The 20,518-nt window shown below is 38.7% G+C and overlaps 2 protein-coding genes and 1 long non-coding RNA gene across 7 annotated transcripts in view; 1 reads left to right on the top strand and 2 right to left on the bottom strand.

Annotated features, from left to right (window-relative positions):
- The window catches only part of Fkbp14 (peptidyl-prolyl cis-trans isomerase Fkb14), a 121,032-nt gene extending 108,799 nt beyond the window's left edge, over positions 1 to 12,233 (top strand). The window contains exons 3-4 of one of the 2 annotated variants that reach the window (XM_069128884.1): positions 8,185 to 8,309; positions 10,417 to 12,233. In XM_069128884.1, the coding sequence (XP_068984985.1) occupies positions 8,185 to 8,309; positions 10,417 to 10,605 (314 nt within the window). In that variant the 3' untranslated portion in view covers positions 10,606 to 12,233. The remainder of the gene's footprint in view (positions 1 to 8,184; positions 8,310 to 10,416) is intronic. The other variant, XM_069128890.1, reaches the window with a different exon arrangement.
- A 588-nt stretch (positions 12,234 to 12,821) lies between these two features.
- Positions 12,822 to 20,518, bottom strand: part of Fhos (Formin homology 2 domain containing) — a 244,315-nt gene continuing 236,618 nt past the window's right edge. For all 4 annotated transcript variants that reach the window (XM_069128772.1, XM_069128791.1, XM_069128782.1 and 1 more), the window contains one exon: positions 12,822 to 14,454. In XM_069128772.1, coding sequence (XP_068984873.1) covers positions 14,381 to 14,454 — 74 coding nt within the window. In that variant the 3' untranslated portion in view covers positions 12,822 to 14,380. The remainder of the gene's footprint in view (positions 14,455 to 20,518) is intronic.
- LOC138187759 (uncharacterized) lies at positions 17,246 to 20,514 on the bottom strand. The gene is made up of 2 exons (XR_011175256.1): positions 19,631 to 20,514; positions 17,246 to 19,532 (listed from the first exon to the last, which is right to left on the bottom strand). It is a non-coding gene; the product is annotated as an uncharacterized LOC138187759 (long non-coding RNA).

Raw genomic sequence — 20,518 nt, 5'->3', positions numbered from 1 at the left:
AATCCGCTCAGTCACTAAATACTAAATTTCCACGGGGCTCGCCACTAGACGAGATACATTGTCTGCTGTATTAATTACAACCAGTTTAAGTAGTGAATAATTAAGCGGTATATTTCATTAGGTTACGGTTTAATCACGATAGGACCGTGTATAATTAATACGAAATATGCGCTGATGCAGGCGAGTGTACCGCGTGCTGGGTGTTCGTTGAATTTCGTGGGAATTCGCCGCATAACAGATCATATCGTTATCGGTGAAATTACATTACCATTCAGGACATTATATATTTATATACTTGTTTAAACGCGTTTATTGCCAAAAATCGTTCGCGTTTATTTTTACAATATGTAGTTGATCTCAGGTACTGCAAACACGTACAGTCGAAATATATTTACTCCTCAAACTAATGGCTCTTGTGGTTATAAATCTTGTTAACTAATCACTAGACTGCCGATGTTTATGCATATTCATATTTTTACCAGCGATAAAAAATGAAAGTTAACTAACGATTCGTTTCACCTACGAAATATTAGAACGTATGCTTCACTTTGCATATCTGATACATTTCTTCGTATTATGTTCATTCTGTAAATTTTTACACCTCTAAATTTCTCATAAATGCAGAGACATGCACAGGCTACTAATTACAAATTATCCTTAGCTATAATCTTATTGTACATACAAGCGTTATAACGTAGTAACGAGTAATCGTACCGCTTTGTCAATTTCAGGACGTTGTATTATAACACGGACAGATTTGTCGTTCTTATCGCCGACACGGTTCGCTCGGGTCAACGGTGGTTGCGTAAGAATCGTCAAGATGAAATTGATCGGTCGTGTCGTTCTACTCTGGGAATTAAGTGCACGCCACTGTTAACGAGCTCATTTTCCTTTTCTAATATCGGTTTTATTACATGATCGCGTTACAACAGACGATCCCGTAAACGGAAACGTCCATAAGACGTTTCATAACCGATAGGTTATTTATTGAGATATAACGATTAAACGTTCAGAGAGCGGAATTTCTTATTTAATAAAAATGATGTACATCGTAAATAGCTTAATCTGTTAGTGGAATGGTGAACATTTTGTCACGTTGATAATATAGCGTTATATAGCGTAACTGGGAATGTTTATGCATTTATGAAAAATTTGAACGTGCAAAAATTGTACAGGATGAACATCCTATAGACATTAGGTCGTCCGAAAAGTTTCTTTCGTTTTGTAAGAAAATAATGGATGCACAACATTTTCCGTTTTATATTATTTTATCGAATTACGTATAATCCACTTTGTTCTAGCAAAATAGAAATCACAACGTTCGACAGATTAAGTTTCATGTTTGTATAAAGATGCGTCGTAAAAGACGTGTCCGTAAAAGAAAGATACTTTTCGGATAACCTAATATTTGGACACTTAGAGAAAATGAGGTCAATTTGGAAAACCATTAGTATCTCATCGAAAGTTTCATGTTTATCTTGTTTGGTCCTGAAAGTTACGAAGAATCCACAACATATTCTACGTTATAACACGAATCTCCTAAATAGTAAAATTGAATGCTTTTCTGGTATATATATCTTTCTCGCTGTTTCAACTAATTTTGGTACCTGTATTATTACGCGTTCTATTGTTAATGTTATTATATATGTAATATCGTGATATAATATATTTACAAGGAATGGATGATACAGATGTTGATTTGACAGAAAAGACGATTGTAGTTCAACCTGAACTATTCACACCAAACATACAGAAAACAGCACAATTAAATAATTAGATAACGACTCGACTTTTTACAAAATGCAATCCACACTCTCTCGGTCACGCCACACGCCAACAACTGACTGTTGATTCCCCCTCTTTTCCGTCGCTTGGCAACCGCTCGTGGGCAAGATCACGTAGGCCTACCCTTTCCAAAACTACGCGATGGAAAAACAAACGCCTAACGCCTCGGCTCTCGCGACACTTCACGCGGTTCACCCGCCAACTCCCAGGCCTCTCACTCACGATACTACACTCGGCCATCCTGCAATAACATCTGCCCTCAGATGTTGCCTTCTATCTCGCTGTCATCTGATGCGTCACTTTCGGCGTTTATGACCCAAGGTTTCATAAAATCAGCAGTAGTTGATGACCGTCTTGGCCCCTCATGCTCTCCTACCTTTTCCACAATGTAGCGATCATTCCGCATTGCTCGCACTATCCGGTACGGACCCAAAAATTTTCCTCCCAGTTTTAATCCTGGGCCAAACTGCGTTCTCTTTATGGCCACCAACTCTCCACTTAGGTACTGTTTCGCACCTTTTCTTCTTTTGTTGTAGTGCCTCCGATTTTCCTCTTGAGTAGCAGCAATTTTCTTTTTCGCGTCCTCACGCAGTTCACGACGTTGCTCTTCGAATTCCACCACCCATTCTTCTTCAACCAATTTTCGGATCTGTGGATCTTCCTTAGTTTGCATCTCGACCCCGACAAGTAGCTGGAAGGGAGTTTTTCCCGTGCTTCTGTTTAATGTAGAATTCAGGTATTTCTGTACTTGGTCGACATGCTTATACCAATCATCGGGTTTGGGAGCAGTCAGTTTAGTTAGTAAAGGTATGAGTGTCCTGTTTACCCTCTCTACCTGCCCGTTCCCCCTCGGCACCCCCGTCGTGACTAATAAATGCTTTATATTTTCTTCTTCGCAATACTCTTGGAACGCGTTGGATGTGAACGCTGTTCCCCGATCAGAGATAATTCGTCGTGGGTTCCCAAAAATAGCCGCTTGCTTCTTCAGTCGATCGATAACATCCGCGGTATCAGTAGATCTAGTAGGATAAAGCCACGTAAACTTCGTGAACGCATCCACTACTACAAAGATGTGTGCGTATCTTTTCTTTGTAGTTGTCATAGGGCCCACATGGTCAATATGGTAAGTGTCTAACGGTGTGTCACCTTTGTCTAACGGATTTAGATATCCCTCTTGCTTGCCCGACTTTCGTTCAGCTAGGATACAATCGAGACAATTAGATACCACATACTCGACCTTTTCACGCAGCCCCTTAAACCAAAAGTCCTTCTTGACTATAGCTTCTGTTTTGGTGACCCCAAAATGCCCACGCTCGTGCGCCTGCCTGACTACCTGAATTTGCATAGCCTTCGGTACTACTATTAACACATCATCCTTACACTCTTTATACAAAATATTGTTCCTTATTACATACCCATCGACCTGATTGCACGTTGCGGCGTCTAAAATCCTACGAACTTCAACGTCCTTGTTCTGTGCACTTCTCAACCGTGCAATCAGCCCGTCTTCACTTTCTGTTACATACATAGTGCTCGGCAGGGGGTTTCTACTCAGAGCATCCACATGCTGCATGCTTTTACCTGGCCTATGACACACCTGATACTTAAACTCGTCTAGTAACAAGGCCCATCTGGCTACACGCACACACAAATCTTTCTTTTTCATTGTCATAGCAAACGCTTGGCAATCCGTGACGATAGTAAACGGCATACCTAAAAGATATATTCTAAACTTGTTCAACGCTTTTACAATTGCTAGTACTTCCAGTTCGTAACTGGTGTACTTTGCTTCGGCGGGAGTTGTTTTTCCGCTGGCAAAGTAGACCGGATGAAATTTTCCATCGTCCAGATCTAGTTGCATTAAAATTGCTCCGTAACCCTCTGCGGATGCGTCTGTATGCAACTCAGTCTCCGCGCCCATTCTATACAACTTTAACACTGGTTCGTTGACAAGCGTTGTTTTCAAGATTTCAAAGGCCTCTACTTCTCGATCGCCGAACTGAAATTTTACCTCCTTTTTCAACAAATCCGTCAAAGGCTTAGCAATCTTTGCGTATCCCCTAATAAATTTTCGAAAGTACCCCGTAAGTCCCAAGAAACTCTGAACCTTTTTGACAGATGTTGGCTTGGGAAAGTTCACTACTGCCCTAGTTTTATGTGTAGACGGCCTTATGGTATCTTTTGAAACTATGTACCCCAAATATTCAATTTCCTGCTGCAGAAAACGACACTTTCCCCAATTTATAATTAGCCCATACTGCTCAGCTAACTCTATGACCATTTGCAAACGTTCCCATGCCTCCTCTAAATTCTTTGCAAGAATAATAATGTCATCCATATACACGATAACAATACCCTTACCTGCTAGTTCCTTAAAAATCATCGAGATATACTTCTGAAACACAATGGGTGAAATCTTTAAACCAAACGGCAACTTCAAAAATTCATATTGCCCCGATGGCGTAACAAAAGATGTATATTTTCGGCTGTCTTTATCTAAGCACACGTGAAAGAACCCATTCTTTAAATCTAGCGTTGTAAAGAACTGAGTGCCCTGCAATGCATCTAGAATATCATCAATTAGAGGCAATGGGAAATGTGGACACTCAATAAGTTCGTTGAGCTCGCGAAAATCAACGCAGACTCTGATAGAGCCATCTTTCTTCCTAACTACAACTATGGGACTTGCATATTCTGAGTTTGACGGTTTTATTATGCCTTCGTTTACCCATAATTCCATCAACTCGTCCACCTCTTTTTTCTCCGAAGGTGCCAATCTTCGCGGCCTTCGAACCACAGGTTTGTCACTCTTTAACACGATTTTTGCCGTTATCCCAACGTCCCGCTTTTTCTCCGGCTTATACCCCTTAATGATATCGCGAATTGCTTCCCGATAATGCGGTTCCTGCACGTGTGTTAGGTCTATTTCGTCAGTCTGTTCTATCGCGTTGATTCTAAATATATCCGGTACGTCTTTGTTAGTCTGTTCGTCAAGCCGCAAGAAAGTCACTTCGCCTCGCTTAACCCGTAATTCTACCTGATCCAGAAAATCAGTGCCCAACAACATGCCGTGCTTCGTCAATATTTTGTTCGAAACAACGTGTAAAGTGATTGGCAGTTTATACCCATCAACCAACATTACCTTGGTGAATTCACCCCAGGTCTCATTGCCAGCAGAACTAAGACCGTCGAACTTAAGTTTACATTTACCTAGCGGTGGTGACCCTAACCTCGCATACTCGTCTGATCGAATGAATGTGAGATCACTACCCGTATCCACTAATGCCACAAACCTACAATCATCTATCATCACTTCCTTCATATACTTCCTCTTCTCGGATCTTGACACTACGCAGGTCTCTTTCGGTCGCGCCGTACACCTCGCTGCAACATGTCCAAATCCGCCGCACTCGAAACACTTAACACCTTTTCCTCTCTCCGGACACTTAACACTTAGATGATCCTCACTACCACAAATGAAGCATCTTCTTTTCTTCATTACATCTGCAGATTGACTGAGCTTCTCTTTCTTCTCGGTTTTAGCCGGCTTCACGATCGACTTTACTCTGCGACTCTTCTGCTCTTCGTACATCACTAACCTCTTCCTCAATTCTTTGATTGACGTAGCGCCGTATAATATAGCCTTATTTCTCTCGTCGTCTATTATTCCATCCACTATGTATTCCACCTTTGCTTCCTCCTCTATGTCCACATGGCTGGCTATTTCGAGCATGCGGTACATGTAAGCCAAACATGCTTCATCACTCTCCTTTTTTGTTTCTTCAAGTTTCTGATGTACCTGCCTACTGTTAACTTTCCTCGAAAATTCTTTCACTAGCCCCCTCTTCAACTCATGCCAAGTCCTGGCGTGACACTCGAAGCTCGCGAATATTTTCGCTGATCCCTTCAGCAGCTTCCTCGCGTAGACTGTCTTCTGTCCATCCGACCACATGCACGTATCAGCGACTTCCTCGAACGACTCGAACCATCGTTCGACATTTTCACCTTTGTTGCCACTAAACGACTCTAATGCATCTTCGACGTCTCTGAAACTCAGTGTCGAACCAACACATGCCCTTCGACAATATTCATCACGGTCCTGATACACCCTTCGCGTACCTCTCTTGTGTCTTCTTGCGTATTTTTTGTCATCTTCGTCCTCACTTTCGTCGTCGCTTTCTTCTTCCGACGAAACATCGTTACCGTCCATGGCCGCTTGTAGTCGTGCGCGTAATTCTGCTTTTCTTCCCGTCGTTTTTAAACCCAAACTAGCAAGGCGCTCTTTCAACTCCTTCGTATTCATTTTCTCAACATTTTCGTCTTCGTTACAATCACGCTCAGCTCTCTGTACATTTTCTAAATCTCGTTGACCGGTTGGCTCTTCACCGCCCGTCGCTCCCTTAGGATACGATTGTCCAGCCCTACACGCCCGATTCAGCCTCGCAATCAGCACTGACCTCGCGCCCGATATAGGGAGGTTCATTCGCGCGAGCTTACTTCTCAGCTCCTCCAGCGTCGAACCTTCTTCACCCGACAATCGTTCGTCCCCGACGTTAGCCATTTTTTCACACTACACCAACTTAAATGGTCAACGATATCGTCTTTTACCGCACCGCGTACCGGTAAACTCACAACTAGCGCGAATAGCTCTGTTAAACCGTTTCGTTTTCTGTCTTGTCCAATCCCGGACGAGCCCCCAAAAAATGTAATATCGTGATATAATATATTTACAAGGAATGGATGATACAGATGTTGATTTGACAGAAAAGACGATTGTAGTTCAACCTGAACTATTCACACCAAACATACAGAAAACAGCACAATTAAATAATTAGATAACGACTCGACTTTTTACAAAATGCAATCCACACTCTCTCGGTCACGCCACACGCCAACAACTGACTGTTGATTCCCCCTCTTTTCCGTCGCTTGGCAACCGCTCGTGGGCAAGATCACGTAGGCCTACCCTTTCCAAAACTACGCGATGGAAAAACAAACGCCTAACGCCTCGGCTCTCGCGACACTTCACGCGGTTCACCCGCCAACTCCCAGGCCTCTCACTCACGATACTACATATATATATATCAGTTATTTAAAGTTCGATTACCTTTGCCTATTTCGGCTTATTCGCAAATAATACTTTTCATTCGACATAAGATCGCGACCCACTTCTGAATTTGGCTTCAATCTTCGTTTGAACGAAATTAGTAATACACGTCAAAGGTAAGGTATCCGTTATACATCATCCGGGGAAAAGAGACACGAGACAGATTTTTCATCCACGTGGAAGCGTATAGATTGTGGACGAACAAATAATAGAAAATCCACGGCAATCGTCTTTCGTCAGTATTGACAGAGACGTATTGGATTTTTATTGGGTTTCGGTCAATCAATGCGGTCAAGGTATGTCGGTGATTCCACGGGATCAGTGAAATATAATGGAAGATCAAGGCGACTGATTTGAAGAAATCTCATTCCTCTTTTTCATCTTCTACTTTTATCGTCTTCCATTTCTATCTTGGTTTTAAACGTCAAGAACGTTTGAACGATATTAGCCAAAAATTCGGTATCACGGATGAGAATTTCGTCGATAGTTTCCGGTGTCCTCGAAACGGATGCTACCGTCTGCCAACGAGGCGTTTGCAAGTCTGAGTGGAAACCTCTTGGAACGTGTTCGACAACGAGGGCTGTTACTCTAGCAGTATCGTGAAATATTTTATTAGCAGGTCTGCGCTCTATAGGCTCGAGGAAAGGGACTCTCTGAGTGCAGTGTCGTATCGAAGGGAATTTAGAGGCTCCAGTCTCGGAAAATAGTCCAAGTCCCGGTTTTATTTAAGAGCAACTGTTTAACGTCGTGGAGGAGTTCCTACGTTTTGTTTGCCCTGTTGTAAATTGAAACAATTTGTGTATTTGAGAACAAAATGGTTAAAGGGGTAATAATAGAAACGAATCAAGCAAAACGAAAGAAATTGAAATAATTAAAGGTTGATATCAAATTAAAGGAGATGAAACGTTTCCTGGCTAATAAATTTTGTCATATCGTCGATTGGTATCAACCACGTTAAAAAAGAAGAAATTAGCTACAAATTACATATATTTGATATTAAGGAAATTTCTAATAAAAAAATGTAAGAACTTCGTTATTGATCGTCATAAATAATCAGAATGTTTAATTGATTTTCTCGTGCGAACATAAAATCGACCATTTGTTGTATTCATTCAATCGGTGAAGACGATAACGTGTTATTTAGAAAGAAATCGGTATGTTTTTTTTTTAGTGTGTTTAAGGTGTGTTTGCTTTGGAGTTCCACTAAAAAGGAGAATGAAATTGCATGATAAAATTTCGATTGATAGATCACATAACATATCATTAACGAAATCATTTATTTCTGACTACAGGTGCTACTTTGCTATTCGAAGTTGAACTGATCAATATCAGCGACTCTCCACCAACCGCAAACGTGTTCAAAGAGATCGACAGCGACCATGACAACCAATTGTCCCGCGAGGAGGTGAGAGCAATGGCAAGATCTCTTTCATTTTTTTCTAAGGGTTATTCATGGTGATGGCTTTAATATAAATAGAATAAAATATTTAACAAATCTACTAAAACGATAAATTCAATTTATAGATTAACTTGTTAACGCGCAAGCTCGTATTTCGCGTGAACTATGTAATTGATATAGTTTTACCACTGATTTGTTTGTTCTATTTGTTAAAGCAAACAACGTGCATATAATATCTTGAGATAGTAAATCTAAACTTTAGATTCTTCTCACTTTCCAATTATTAGACTGCAAATGTTTCTGTAAATTCATACTCTTTAGATCCAGCTAAAAGCTCAAATGATATTTAAGGAGAGATTCCTTTCACTCGCTAAATACTGAAATATTACATTCTTTTCGTGCTCGTAATTTACGATAGTTAATCTATAACTAATATTATATATATTAATACTAATATAATACCGAAACCCTTTTCATACTTGTTTTAATCCTTGCACCATGGACCCTGTATAATATGGAATTCGTATAATACGAAACGCATCTCGAGTTGTAGGGGATCCTACTAGATCAATAATGCGATGGTCGAGGATTAACGAATCCTATTCGAAATATGCTGGAACAATTTGATGGAAAAAATAGTTTCGACGATTCCACTTGTCTCATAAAATTTGTATGGATCAAAGGCCAATCACGGGCATCGCTTGCTGCTGGCTTTATCTCTGGCGTGCAAGTGCAAAGGATTAACATGTGCGCATTGTGTCGAGAGAAAGGGATGTAAAGCTCGTAACGTTATATTCTTTTTTTTTTTGCTCTACTGTTTTCAACGTGTAACAAACGTGCGCGACTAATCCTTTGCTACCTTTTTTTCGTATTTTATTCCCTTGCGTATATAGATACGTTTTAATCATTTAAAAATATTGTGCGACTGACAACATTTTAGCCGTGGATATATTGCGTCAAAGTACATTTAAAAACATAGTTCCGAGCATTTTTCATCCCTTTTGGCTTATTGCTGAAGAAAAGAGTTTTTAAATAAATAAAAGCGCGCTCGCGCACCGAATTTATATGCTTACCCTGTTTAAGACAGCTTGAAATGCACTGTTATAAAGCTTCAAATTGTATTTTATGTGGAGAAATGTTGGAGCGAATAAATCCCTTTGACGACTGATAAATTCTCCTCTTTCCATTTATTCCTTTGAATTATTTTTGCTACGTATTGAAATCATTAAATAACGATAAAAAATAATAGCGAAAAATTTGAATATAAATTTTTAAATGACTTAATTAAAAGTAATCGGTGCATTTCGAAGCTATATTTTATTGCTTAACGTGTTTCGTATCACGGTAAACAAAAATTCAATCTTCTAAGAAGAAATCCAACTTCGACACAAGAAACTCGATATACATGCTTCTTTCTAATTGAATACGCTAATTTATCTTTATTTCATTTATTAACTCAACATCCGCTGAAAACGCTTAGCTTCTTTCCGACATGACTCATTAATAGAAAATTGGAGATTGGGAAATTAAGACGTGATGAATCAAATTTTACATCCTTTCTAGAAGAACTTAGAATTCGATACACTGTCAATTCACATTCCATATTACCAATTAAAATTAAATATACATTTACCATTCTCTTGAATGTTCCAAATATATTGATTATTACTATGTTTAATTGAAATACTACCTTCTAGTAACCAAGCAATATAAAACTCATGAAATCGATAAAAATAGGCTCATCTGCCTTATATAACAAATACATTAAAAAAAAAAAAGAAACAGAATTTTGGATTCTATGCATGAGATATATATATATAAAATATTGTGTCGTACGAATCATTCAGAAGCCATATCAGTCACGTCCAAAATATGAGAGTGAAGAAACATAGTAGCGTTACAAGTATTTAAATAAAATTTTTTTAATTTACCTTGGACCTTATTATTAAAATCACTTCAACTTGTGAAACTTATAAAAAATAGAATTGATCGTTTCAATTTCTGAGTGATTCAAAAAGAACTTTGCACGATCGTTTCTCTCTACTAACATCGCAAAAGCAAAAGAGAACCAGAGTCTAATTGACTGCGTTACCGCTACGATGCTAACGTGTTTGTTTGTGTACAGGTGAGCGAGTACCTGAGGAAACAAATGATCGAGGCGGAGCAGGGCGGAGCCGGCGACAACGAGGAGATGAAGAAGATGCTGGTTGACCACGACAAGCTGGTCGAGGAGATCTTTCAGCACGAGGACAAGGACAAGAACGGCTTCATCTCCCACGACGAGTTCAGTGGGCCGAAGCACGATGAGCTCTGAAGTCTTCGTGCCGCGTCGCCGCGTCTCCGAGCACCGCGTCGCCGACGGCGTCGTGTCTCGCGCCACCACGTGTTCACATCCGCGCGGAATCGTCTCGTCGAGTCTTGTCCGATCCGCGAGGAACACCTCTGAACACGGAACCCTTCGCAGCCGTGTCATATCGATCGATTGATCGATCGTTTGTCCCGTGGACTGTGTTGAAACATGAACATCCGCTTTTTCGACGCGTCTGCTGCGCGGTGCACGCGAATCTTTCAAGCTTGAGGAAGAAAAAAAAAAGAGAAGCGCGGACGGATCTCTTCTTCGCTAGGGAATTTCTCTCGTGAAAGGAGGACAGTGGCCAGTCGTCGATCGAAGGAACGAAGGAAAGCGTCTGAGAACTCCGTATCCATAGGAACTCCATAGAGGGACTCGACCGAGAAATTGACCGAAAGAGTATCAAAAGTGCAAAGGCAGTTCAGTTCGTCTTACTAAGATTCCTCTTCTTGTCCAAGGAAGAAACTCGAAGATTACGAGTCTGTACGAGCTTGCTCGAGTAATTGGAAGGATTGCGAGAATTAATCGCAAAGCCAGGCTTAGAATGTCGCACATTCTTTCTACACGAACGAAACCAAGTTCTAAGAGAATCGGTAGAGGGGGAGGAGGAAGAACTACCTCTTGCGATGTGTCGACTATGTCCTCGAATGTTCTTGTATTTTCGGGACGTTTATCCCTCTGTCGATGAACACGTTTTCTAAGAAAAGACGAAATAATCTGTTAACGCAATAATAACGCGGGAGTAAAAGAATGGAAAAGAGACGAAGAAATAAGACGGAAGAGAAAAGGACGAGCGTGTTAAGGATGTTTTCAGGATGCTCTGGCGCATTTTTCATCGGAGATATACAGCTTTCAGGGACACGTTCCAACTATATAAACCGGGAATTTACGTTTCCGAGAGTGATAACTCGCGAGTGGCGTAAAGACATGACTGGTCGAGCGATCGAAAACCTGGCACGAAGCGAGGCTGTTCTAACGTAATATAATTATACAAATATAGATAGAAAGAAACGAAGGGAAAGAACGGCAGGGAGTGAGAGAAAGAGAAGAAGGGTGATATAATGTGAAAGAGACAGAGAAAGTGTTTTTTCTACACGACTATAGATGTTAGCGTATTAATTAAGCGCATCGATGTAACGGTGCTAAAAATCACACGCGAAAACGTTCTGTCCCTCTCTCAAAAAGCTTCTTCCTTTTTGTCCACCCCCGCCCCTACCCGCCTTTTATGCCGTATCACACACGACACACATTTAATTGTACACACATACACACAGTTACCCCCTTTTTCACCAGCATCGACAAGCCCCGCCGGCATTCTCAGCCACGAATTTCACGCGAGAAACGTATCCAAGACTGGTGGAGAGGAACTCGATAGAGTAGAAGCCGCGAGATAACCTCGAGGATGTTACGTGGTGGAGATGAGTGGCGGTCGGAAAGCAACGCGATCTTTTTTCTCCCATGATCGACGATCTATCATTATTACACTTTTAACTGATACGTTTTTATTACTACATTATATTGTATATTGTTAAAGTTGGACGAAGGTTAATAATAAATCGTGTGTCTCGAGCACAGTTTGTTATATAAAAGAATTTGTTTGATTCGTATACCGCACCAACCTTTCCCTTTTTCTAGTCAGTAGATTTTAACAAAAGGGATCGTCGTTCGATTCTGAATTGTGTCTTACCTCGTGCATCGACGAATCGAATGAAATTATTCCTTTCTTTTTTCGTTTCGAGAAATTCGTAAATTCTTTATTACGAACGTTATGATTATAGAGAAAATTTTTGTTAGTACGTGCTTGAAGGTATCATGTAACTGTTCTAAAATTATTTTTATTTCGTTCGTTTTTGAAGGTAAATAAGGATAAGTAAGGTACAAGTCAAATAAGGATAAATAAAGATAAAGAATATAAGAACACCGAAGCAGAATTATTTTTAATTTGCATGTTTTGGGGATTGGGGCCATACAATGAAGAAACGTTACATAAACATCGATCTTTTTTGTTGGAAATAAAATACAAATTAAAACGAAGTACTCGAGAATTAATTAACTCGATGCAAACCGTTGTAGATCATCTATGATGGAATCCTACGTTACATTAATCGAGGGTCAATTTCGCAAATTGCATGGAAGGATAGGAAGAAAAATGGGGAACACCAAATAAACAAGACGATTCGTTATTGCTGCTTTCAATTTTATTTCAAGAATCATTTCCGCAGAAAATTACAGTAATAGCGCATGCGCAACATCACGCAGCGCGATAATAAGGTGATGATTAAATTAATTAAGTTTCTCCTCTCGCCGAACAAATCACACCGTTTACAAATTTTCGCCGTCTAGGTATCCGAGATTCACTACCTACGAAATCGGCAGAAATAAAATCGCTATTCACGTTCATAAACTCTCGTGTTCGTTTCCTAGTTTCTTCCTTCGTCGACAGAAAAAAAAAGAGAAAAAGAAATACGTACGAAAGATACGATTTCGTATCATCGAATGGTTCATTGAATTTCGTTCGAAACTTTCTTTAAACCTGAAGAGAGAACTCAAAGTTTTTCATCGACGGATCAAAAGTGTCGTTTGAGGCACGTTTCGATAAGATTGTCCGATTTTTCATCGCTGTCGTTCGAACTTTCAAGTGTTTGCTCGAATGCAGAAACATCTCAGCGGGTATTTCAATAATCTTCTCGTTCCATGTTGCAAAAGCGAATTGCTTCGAGAAATGCTTTCTCCTCTTCGCGTACGAGCATTTATTCGCGAGAAACTGTCACCGCGGAAGATGCATCTGAAAACTTCTCTCTCCATTTTTTTTCCTTCTTTCATGCCGCTTTTTTTTCCGCGCAAAGAAGATGGAGAGGATATAAGTTTCAAAAGTCGTTGCATTCGTTCGCGATGCGAAACGCTGACCCGTAAGCTCGTCGCTTCGTCGCCTACAAGCCAGCAGTCGTACCAAACGAGATGTGAGCCGTCTGACTGATCATCCCGATCTGTTTCTCTTTCGTTGTGCTACACCATCGGTCATTTTTAGCGATTGCGAACAGTTGAGTGCATAAAATATTTCTCGATATGTGTACATCTTCTTAAGGAAAATTCTTAAAAAATATACATAACGAAAATTAAATGATTTACCACTTAACGCATATGCGCGTATCAACTTATGAACCGACAGAAAACTTGTTACTTTTATTCCTCATCTTTCACCATTCGTACAATCAAAAATCTATTAAATTGATAAAACTTGACCAATTTAATTGGTTAGAAAACACCTCTTAGTATCAAAATTGCGAAATTCAACTCTGATCGTCTGTAACTATAAAGGTTTAGGCCGGTACGGTTTATTCAACTACGGTATTTGATCGTATTTGGAAAAGTACGAACGACAGTTGAAGCGATAAGATCGAAAAATAGAATGGAAGGCCTCGAGTTTCGTCTTCACCGACGAATTTCATAAAAACGATAGCTTTCTGCCAACGTACAGAAAGTTCGATAGAAATATATATATATAAGCGTGTATATATATCTATATATGTATATGTATATATAATTCTTTTAACATATAACCTTGGTGTATGCGATTTCCATAGAGAGGCTTTTCGTTTCATCGTGTTCGTTGGTTGCGCCTCCGTGAAATCGCAATGTTCTGGTCGTGTGATCAACGTCCGACCGAAGATTCGATGATCGTGTTACTATCCCTCCTTTCTTCTCGTGGACGAGCTACAGGTTTCGAGTTTTATCACAGTCAGTAGCCCTTGATGTAGGTGGCGATGTGTTTCTTCTCCTCTTCCGAGAGGCCGTTCTTCAGCGTTCTACGCACTGTGAATTATACACAATTGATATTTGTCTACATCGAAGTAGTAGTATTGTTAGAAGTAAGTTTAAAAGATGCAGGTAATTTTAAATATTAGAACATTTCGTGTAACTTTTTATTATACATAGATACGTTGACAGGAGTAATTAAGAAATGATTCCAATTTTTACATTTTATTCTAATAAATGTACATTCTTCAAGCGTCATAACACCCGTACACATCGTTCAATACGTCAGTATTATCAATATCATTATTTTTATATACGTGAATAGTATTTATAGAGGAAAAGTATTTTAATCTTACTTTACACGTAATGTTCGTCAATTTAAAACATTCAAACTATAATGCTGTACAAGTCACGTAAAATATCATTCCAAATAATAGTTTTGCATGCGGTAGAACCAAAGGAAATAGTAATAATTAAGCTAACATTTCACGCCATTATTTACACCATGGGTCAAAGGCATTCCAGATCGCCGAGGATCCTATCTCGTAGGTTCGGCTGAAGTACCTTGCATGACACAAGCGTTTAATGGAAGAAACGAATGGTTATTAATGATACCTACGTGTCTTTGATAATCACGATCCATTCCATAATATATGCTAGTGCTACAACTAGGAAGTATTGTTATAATATTAGATATTTAATCGTTTTACACAATAATCGATCAAGCGAAAATTGATTCATGTGTGTTAGTGTGAGTGACATTTGTTATTAACATGACGCGAACCCGCAGTTAACGGAATGAAAATGAACAGCTCGCACTTGCATATATAATTATGAATGCTGGTTAATGCATTTAGAAAATTATGACGCGCGTTCGCCACCTATGAATCGAATAATTTTCAAATTCAAAACTGACGATTGTTATTATCGAGATATCGCTTGAAGTATTTAATATTTTATCAAAGAAACACGATTTCATCGAGTATACCAAATGCAGGTATTCTCTGAATTTGGAAAATGAATTTCCTACTAAATATATTATAATGAATTGGACGTTAATTTAAATCGTTGAAATTATACGAAAGGTTTCTTTTGATTTCGTGTGCACAAAATATTTTAATAATTTTGTCATAATCAAAATTGTCATTCGAAATATTCATACCAAGAGCACTGGAATTATTATCGACATTTTCAAATTTATTCTACTAATGAACATTCGAAGAGAATTTGATGCGATACTATGTATTTGCTTTACGATTAAAGACATACCTGTATAATTCCATGGAAGTATTATTTTTCTAAAATTTTGTAAAAATTTCCAACGAAGATTATACTGAAAAAGTAATCACTTCCTGAGTATAACCAATTTGATTGATCAACAGTAGCTGCTTTCACTTCTTCTATTCTCAATGCATTCCAAACACGAAATCTGAAATTCGTTTGGGCAAGTCGATCGATTCTATCCACGATGGCACGATGAAATAACATAGGAACTAATCGAATAAAGAAACGAAAGGTAACCATGCAACTATCGATAGGCATCTAGACAAACGCACTGCGTAACTCGAATTAGAAAAATCAAAATTACTGCAAATTATTTACGAATACAATATAACGTGCATACGTTGCTTCTTCTTAGTAGTATTTTATTTTTTTTTATTTATTTATTTAGTCCATGCCTTTCGGCTTTGGACGACTTCCGATTTACATCTCCTATAATGCCCTTACATCTCATATATTTCTCTTACTCTAGCACTTCTATTATTATGTATTGCTTATGCCTATCTATTGCACCTTGCTTGCTCTATCTCTATGTCCTAACTTATATCTACGCTTATAACTAAGTGCTCATTCTGTCCCTTCCTAGTAGTAAAATAGCTGCTCATTTGTAATACAAAAATGGGACGAAACGTTACTTTGTGCCAGCGATCATTCAATCCCATAAAATAAACTTTTCGAAGCGATGCCATTGAAATTGATTCGGATTCACGAGTACACGTCAAATATCACCTAGTGGCTAATGTACATGAAACAGAACACCAAATCACCGCCAACAATAACCACGCAACACGTTCAACAGTGACTCTTTAGAGAGTGTCAATTCGTAGATTCGTTCTTTTCGTAATAATGGATCCTGTGATCGGCCGAATTGGCCGATTTTCGCGCGTCGTTGACTTCCAATTTAATGTTGCTCGGGCGAATCACTAGTGCTTCGACTGTCTGACAAACACGGGATCCATATAACTCCGATTTATTCGGCGTAACGCGTGTGCCGCGCGCGTCGGGACGCACCAGAACGCTGCGTGATCACGTTATTAACGAGACACCGCCGAACCGTGTTTATCGTGTATATCGGTCCACGGCCGCACTCCATCCGAGCTACTTAGCAAATATTTGTCGCAATAGGGAAGGAGGATCGATACCAACGAAATTAGTTCGCTCGCTGCTTCTTTCGATATGCTTGTATGTGCATAATACGTATATGTATGTGTATGTGTGTCAAAAGTGTGCGCCATCGTATTATACATCGATGGTAATTCGATTGATTGTGTGTGTGCGTGTGCGTTGTACGAGTGATGTACACAGCTCTAGGCGAAAACTCCCCGATATTTTGCTATGTTCTTCAACAACAATGTGCAATGCCATTTAATGAGGTAATAAGGTTGGGAACATTTAATTTGATATACAGAGTGTTATTACTTTTCTAAGTTATTTTCATAGATTTCTGGTTAATTTGTATGATAATAAATGTTACTCTCATTGATTTATATATTTTACTAACATTCATGCAACGACTAAAGTGTCCGAATACTTATGACCATTGATCAGATGTAGATCATAATGATAAATTTCTTTGATCAAAGGACGTAAAATACGTACGTTCGATTAATTTAATCGTCGTGTAATTGATCATCGTGATTTTACAAAATAATTGAAAGTTTATTTTACTTTGTTTGATATTTATTCTTTTCTTTGATCAAAGATCTTATTCTATTTCTTTGATCAAAGAACGTAAAATACGTACGATCGATCAATTTAATTGTCGTGTAATTGATTATCTTGATTTCACAAAATAATTGAAAGTTTATTTTACTTTGTTTGATATTTATTCGAGGCCTATTTTCTCTCGTACCTATACTATACTTTCTTCCGGTTACCACCATAAATAAAGCTAGTTAAAATTTAATTATCAGTTCCGAAAGTAATTAACACGAAGTCTGAAATTAATCAACACGCGGATGGCATCTTCGAACGAGATTCTCTTCGCATCACCGTATCGTCGTTGCTTTCGTCGCGTTTCCCGGCGACCGATTTCCTTTTCCAACGATTCATTATTCCCTTTCGCAACGAATACACTGTATGTAAGGATTAATCAGAACTAGGGGTATTAACAGACTCCGTAATATATTCCCTCGGGTTCGTACGTGACGCTTATTACGTAATTCACAAGCAGAATTATTTCATGAAATAATTAGAAGGCAAAACTGATAGTTATACGAACGCCGTATTACATTGTATATTAACATTGCATAAATATACGAATGGCAATACGAATCGCATTACATAAGATAACTACGTAATCCAGCTATTGATAATGTTAAACCACATTTACCCTAAGTGGATTGATTCATTGGTAATTGAGTTCAATATTTGCTTCATTACAAAAGCAATGTAGCTTATGGTAAAATATAATTCTATATACAGGGTGGTTGGTAACTGGTGGTACAAGCGGAAAGGGGGTGATTCTACGCGAAAAAAGAAGTCGAAAATATAGAATAAAAATTTTTTTTTTTTTAATTTTTCCATCGATACAACGATCTACAGTGAGATCCGTTATAACGTACCGCACGCGTACCGAGCGAAAATTCAAAGTCGATTTTCTCGAAAACAAAGCCTCGAACGAAAAATTTTTATTCTATATTTTCGACTTCTTTTTTCGCGCAGAATCACCCCTCTTTCCGCTTGTACCACCAGTTACCAACCACCCTGTATATATAGATATAGACAATTTGTTCCTCTTATTTCTCGATGCTCATCGCTGTCGTTGCTCCAATGAAACGACGTTATCGTAATTTTCTTTCAATGATTTTTTCGATTACTATAATTGCTTTCTGATTTTCTTAAGGTAAACTGAGGCGTCTACTTTTCTCTCTAAACTTATTATCGCTTTTAAGCGCTACTGTTGTTGTTTTGTTAGAATGAAATTCAAGCAGATAAGTATGTTTTAACATCGTTTCCTGCCTGTGTAAATCAAATGTCGTTGAAAACATCTTCGACAAGCGCGCCGCTTGAATTATTCAACATTCCACGGGTTTATCACTTTCTCCCTATACAAATGCATGATAGAAGCGCGTGCAACGTATGTAATCATACGGTGCGACTAAAAGGAGCCATCGAAATAAGAATTTATCACGTACACTCAGATAAATTAAGATCGAATCGCTCTTCAGTCGTTTATTTCAATTTATCCTGTCTTTCGAACCAACTTAATTATTGGAACATGAAATATCCATACTCGTATTTCGAAGTATTTCTAAGTACGTGTCTGAACACGAACACGAAGCAATAACGCATTCGACATGCAATTTGCAAATAAATTGAAACGATAACGAAACCTTTTACTACTCCATGATCAACGTTATGATCGAGTATCTCACTTTCGATTAATCTCAGTAAGAAGTATGCAATATTTTACTTTGCCTTGGACAGGATTATTAATTAATTAAGGATACCGAACAGTTTTTACCGATAAGGTTGTTCTTCGAGGTGAATTTGCAAAGGCAAGAACTGCCTTGGTTAGGGCAAAAGTCCGTCCGAGGTAAATGCATTTAGGTCGCGCAATTCCCCTGCAAGCCAAAGAAACTTCTGCCACAAAGGCGTAGGTGTAACACATGGCGGTTCAACTTTTTACTTAACCTTCGAATGAGTAACAGGCTTACTCGTCTTTGTGATCTAAATTACAGGATGATAGGTCTTGAGATGTAGTTGTGAAAATTAAAATTGTAGCGGCACATGAATCACATTGAGGTCACCAATTTATGGAGGATGATTAAACGTGTTGGTGGTGTATAGTGATCGGTAATCAGTCTTTGGAAACAGTTTAGAGCGAATCAATTTGTAATCAGTTGGTTAGTCTCGAGCGTTTTTATATCGACCAGTATCCAGCGAACTATGGTTGACTTTGTATTCTGTATTACATATTTAAAATATTTTTAAATACATTTGACGTCACTATACACCAACACGTTTAATCATCCTCCACAAAATTATGGAACATGAATTTTAATCTTCAAAAAGTATATTTTTGAGTTAATTTGAGAGACAGACGGACGTCTACGAGTAATCGGACGTCACTACGTTTAACCAAATTTTCCAATATATTTAGTCATCTAAATGTAGATCGTACGATCAATACGATGAAATTGTACGAACGTAACATGTATGTATATGTAGTACATGCAAAATATCTCCGACAGAACATCTCGAATATTAATAGATCCTAAGGTCTGTTCAAAATCAACCGATCTAAATGAACGGTCACGAATAGACTGCAGATTTTCATGCACTTATAAAATAGAAATGTAGCAAACGCATACAATATATAAAATTATAAGAAGACGAAATAAATTTCGATATATATTTCATTTGCTTAATTACGTTTATAAAAATATGAGATTGCATAAACATCCGCCGTGTAATGCCAATATACCTTCGATAAATATCGCGATCTTCGTTTCTGTCCATCTACCATTAATTTCAAACAGACCTCGATATCTCGATTAAAAGTTTCATTCGGCATGCCCAGCAAAATTATATCGTCATCGAACACAAAGCAAACGAAGAGTAACCGTGAATAAATCGCGAGTCTCGGCAAGAGACGTTCCAATCAACAGATAAAACGTCAACCTTAAAATATTGCGTTCGTGTCGCATGCTGCAAAGGACAAGCAAAGCATACCCAGACAGAAAGAAGCAAGAAGGCATTCCAAGGCGAAAGGAAAGAAAATATGAAACACGCGATTGAGAAGGGAAGAACAGATGATAGATACAGAGACACGCGTTACACGCAGAGGATGAAAAATAAAGAAAAAGAAAGTTGCGTTTAATCGAAAAACCAGCGA

The sequence above is a fragment of the Bombus flavifrons genome, chromosome 2 (assembly GCF_040668555.2).
Source record: "Bombus flavifrons isolate JBK064 chromosome 2, iyBomFlav1_principal, whole genome shotgun sequence".
In the NCBI taxonomy this organism is placed as follows: domain Eukaryota; kingdom Metazoa; phylum Arthropoda; class Insecta; order Hymenoptera; family Apidae; genus Bombus; species Bombus flavifrons.
The sequence above is the reverse complement of the archived record's forward strand: the minus strand, read 5'-3'. Positions and strand labels throughout refer to the sequence as shown.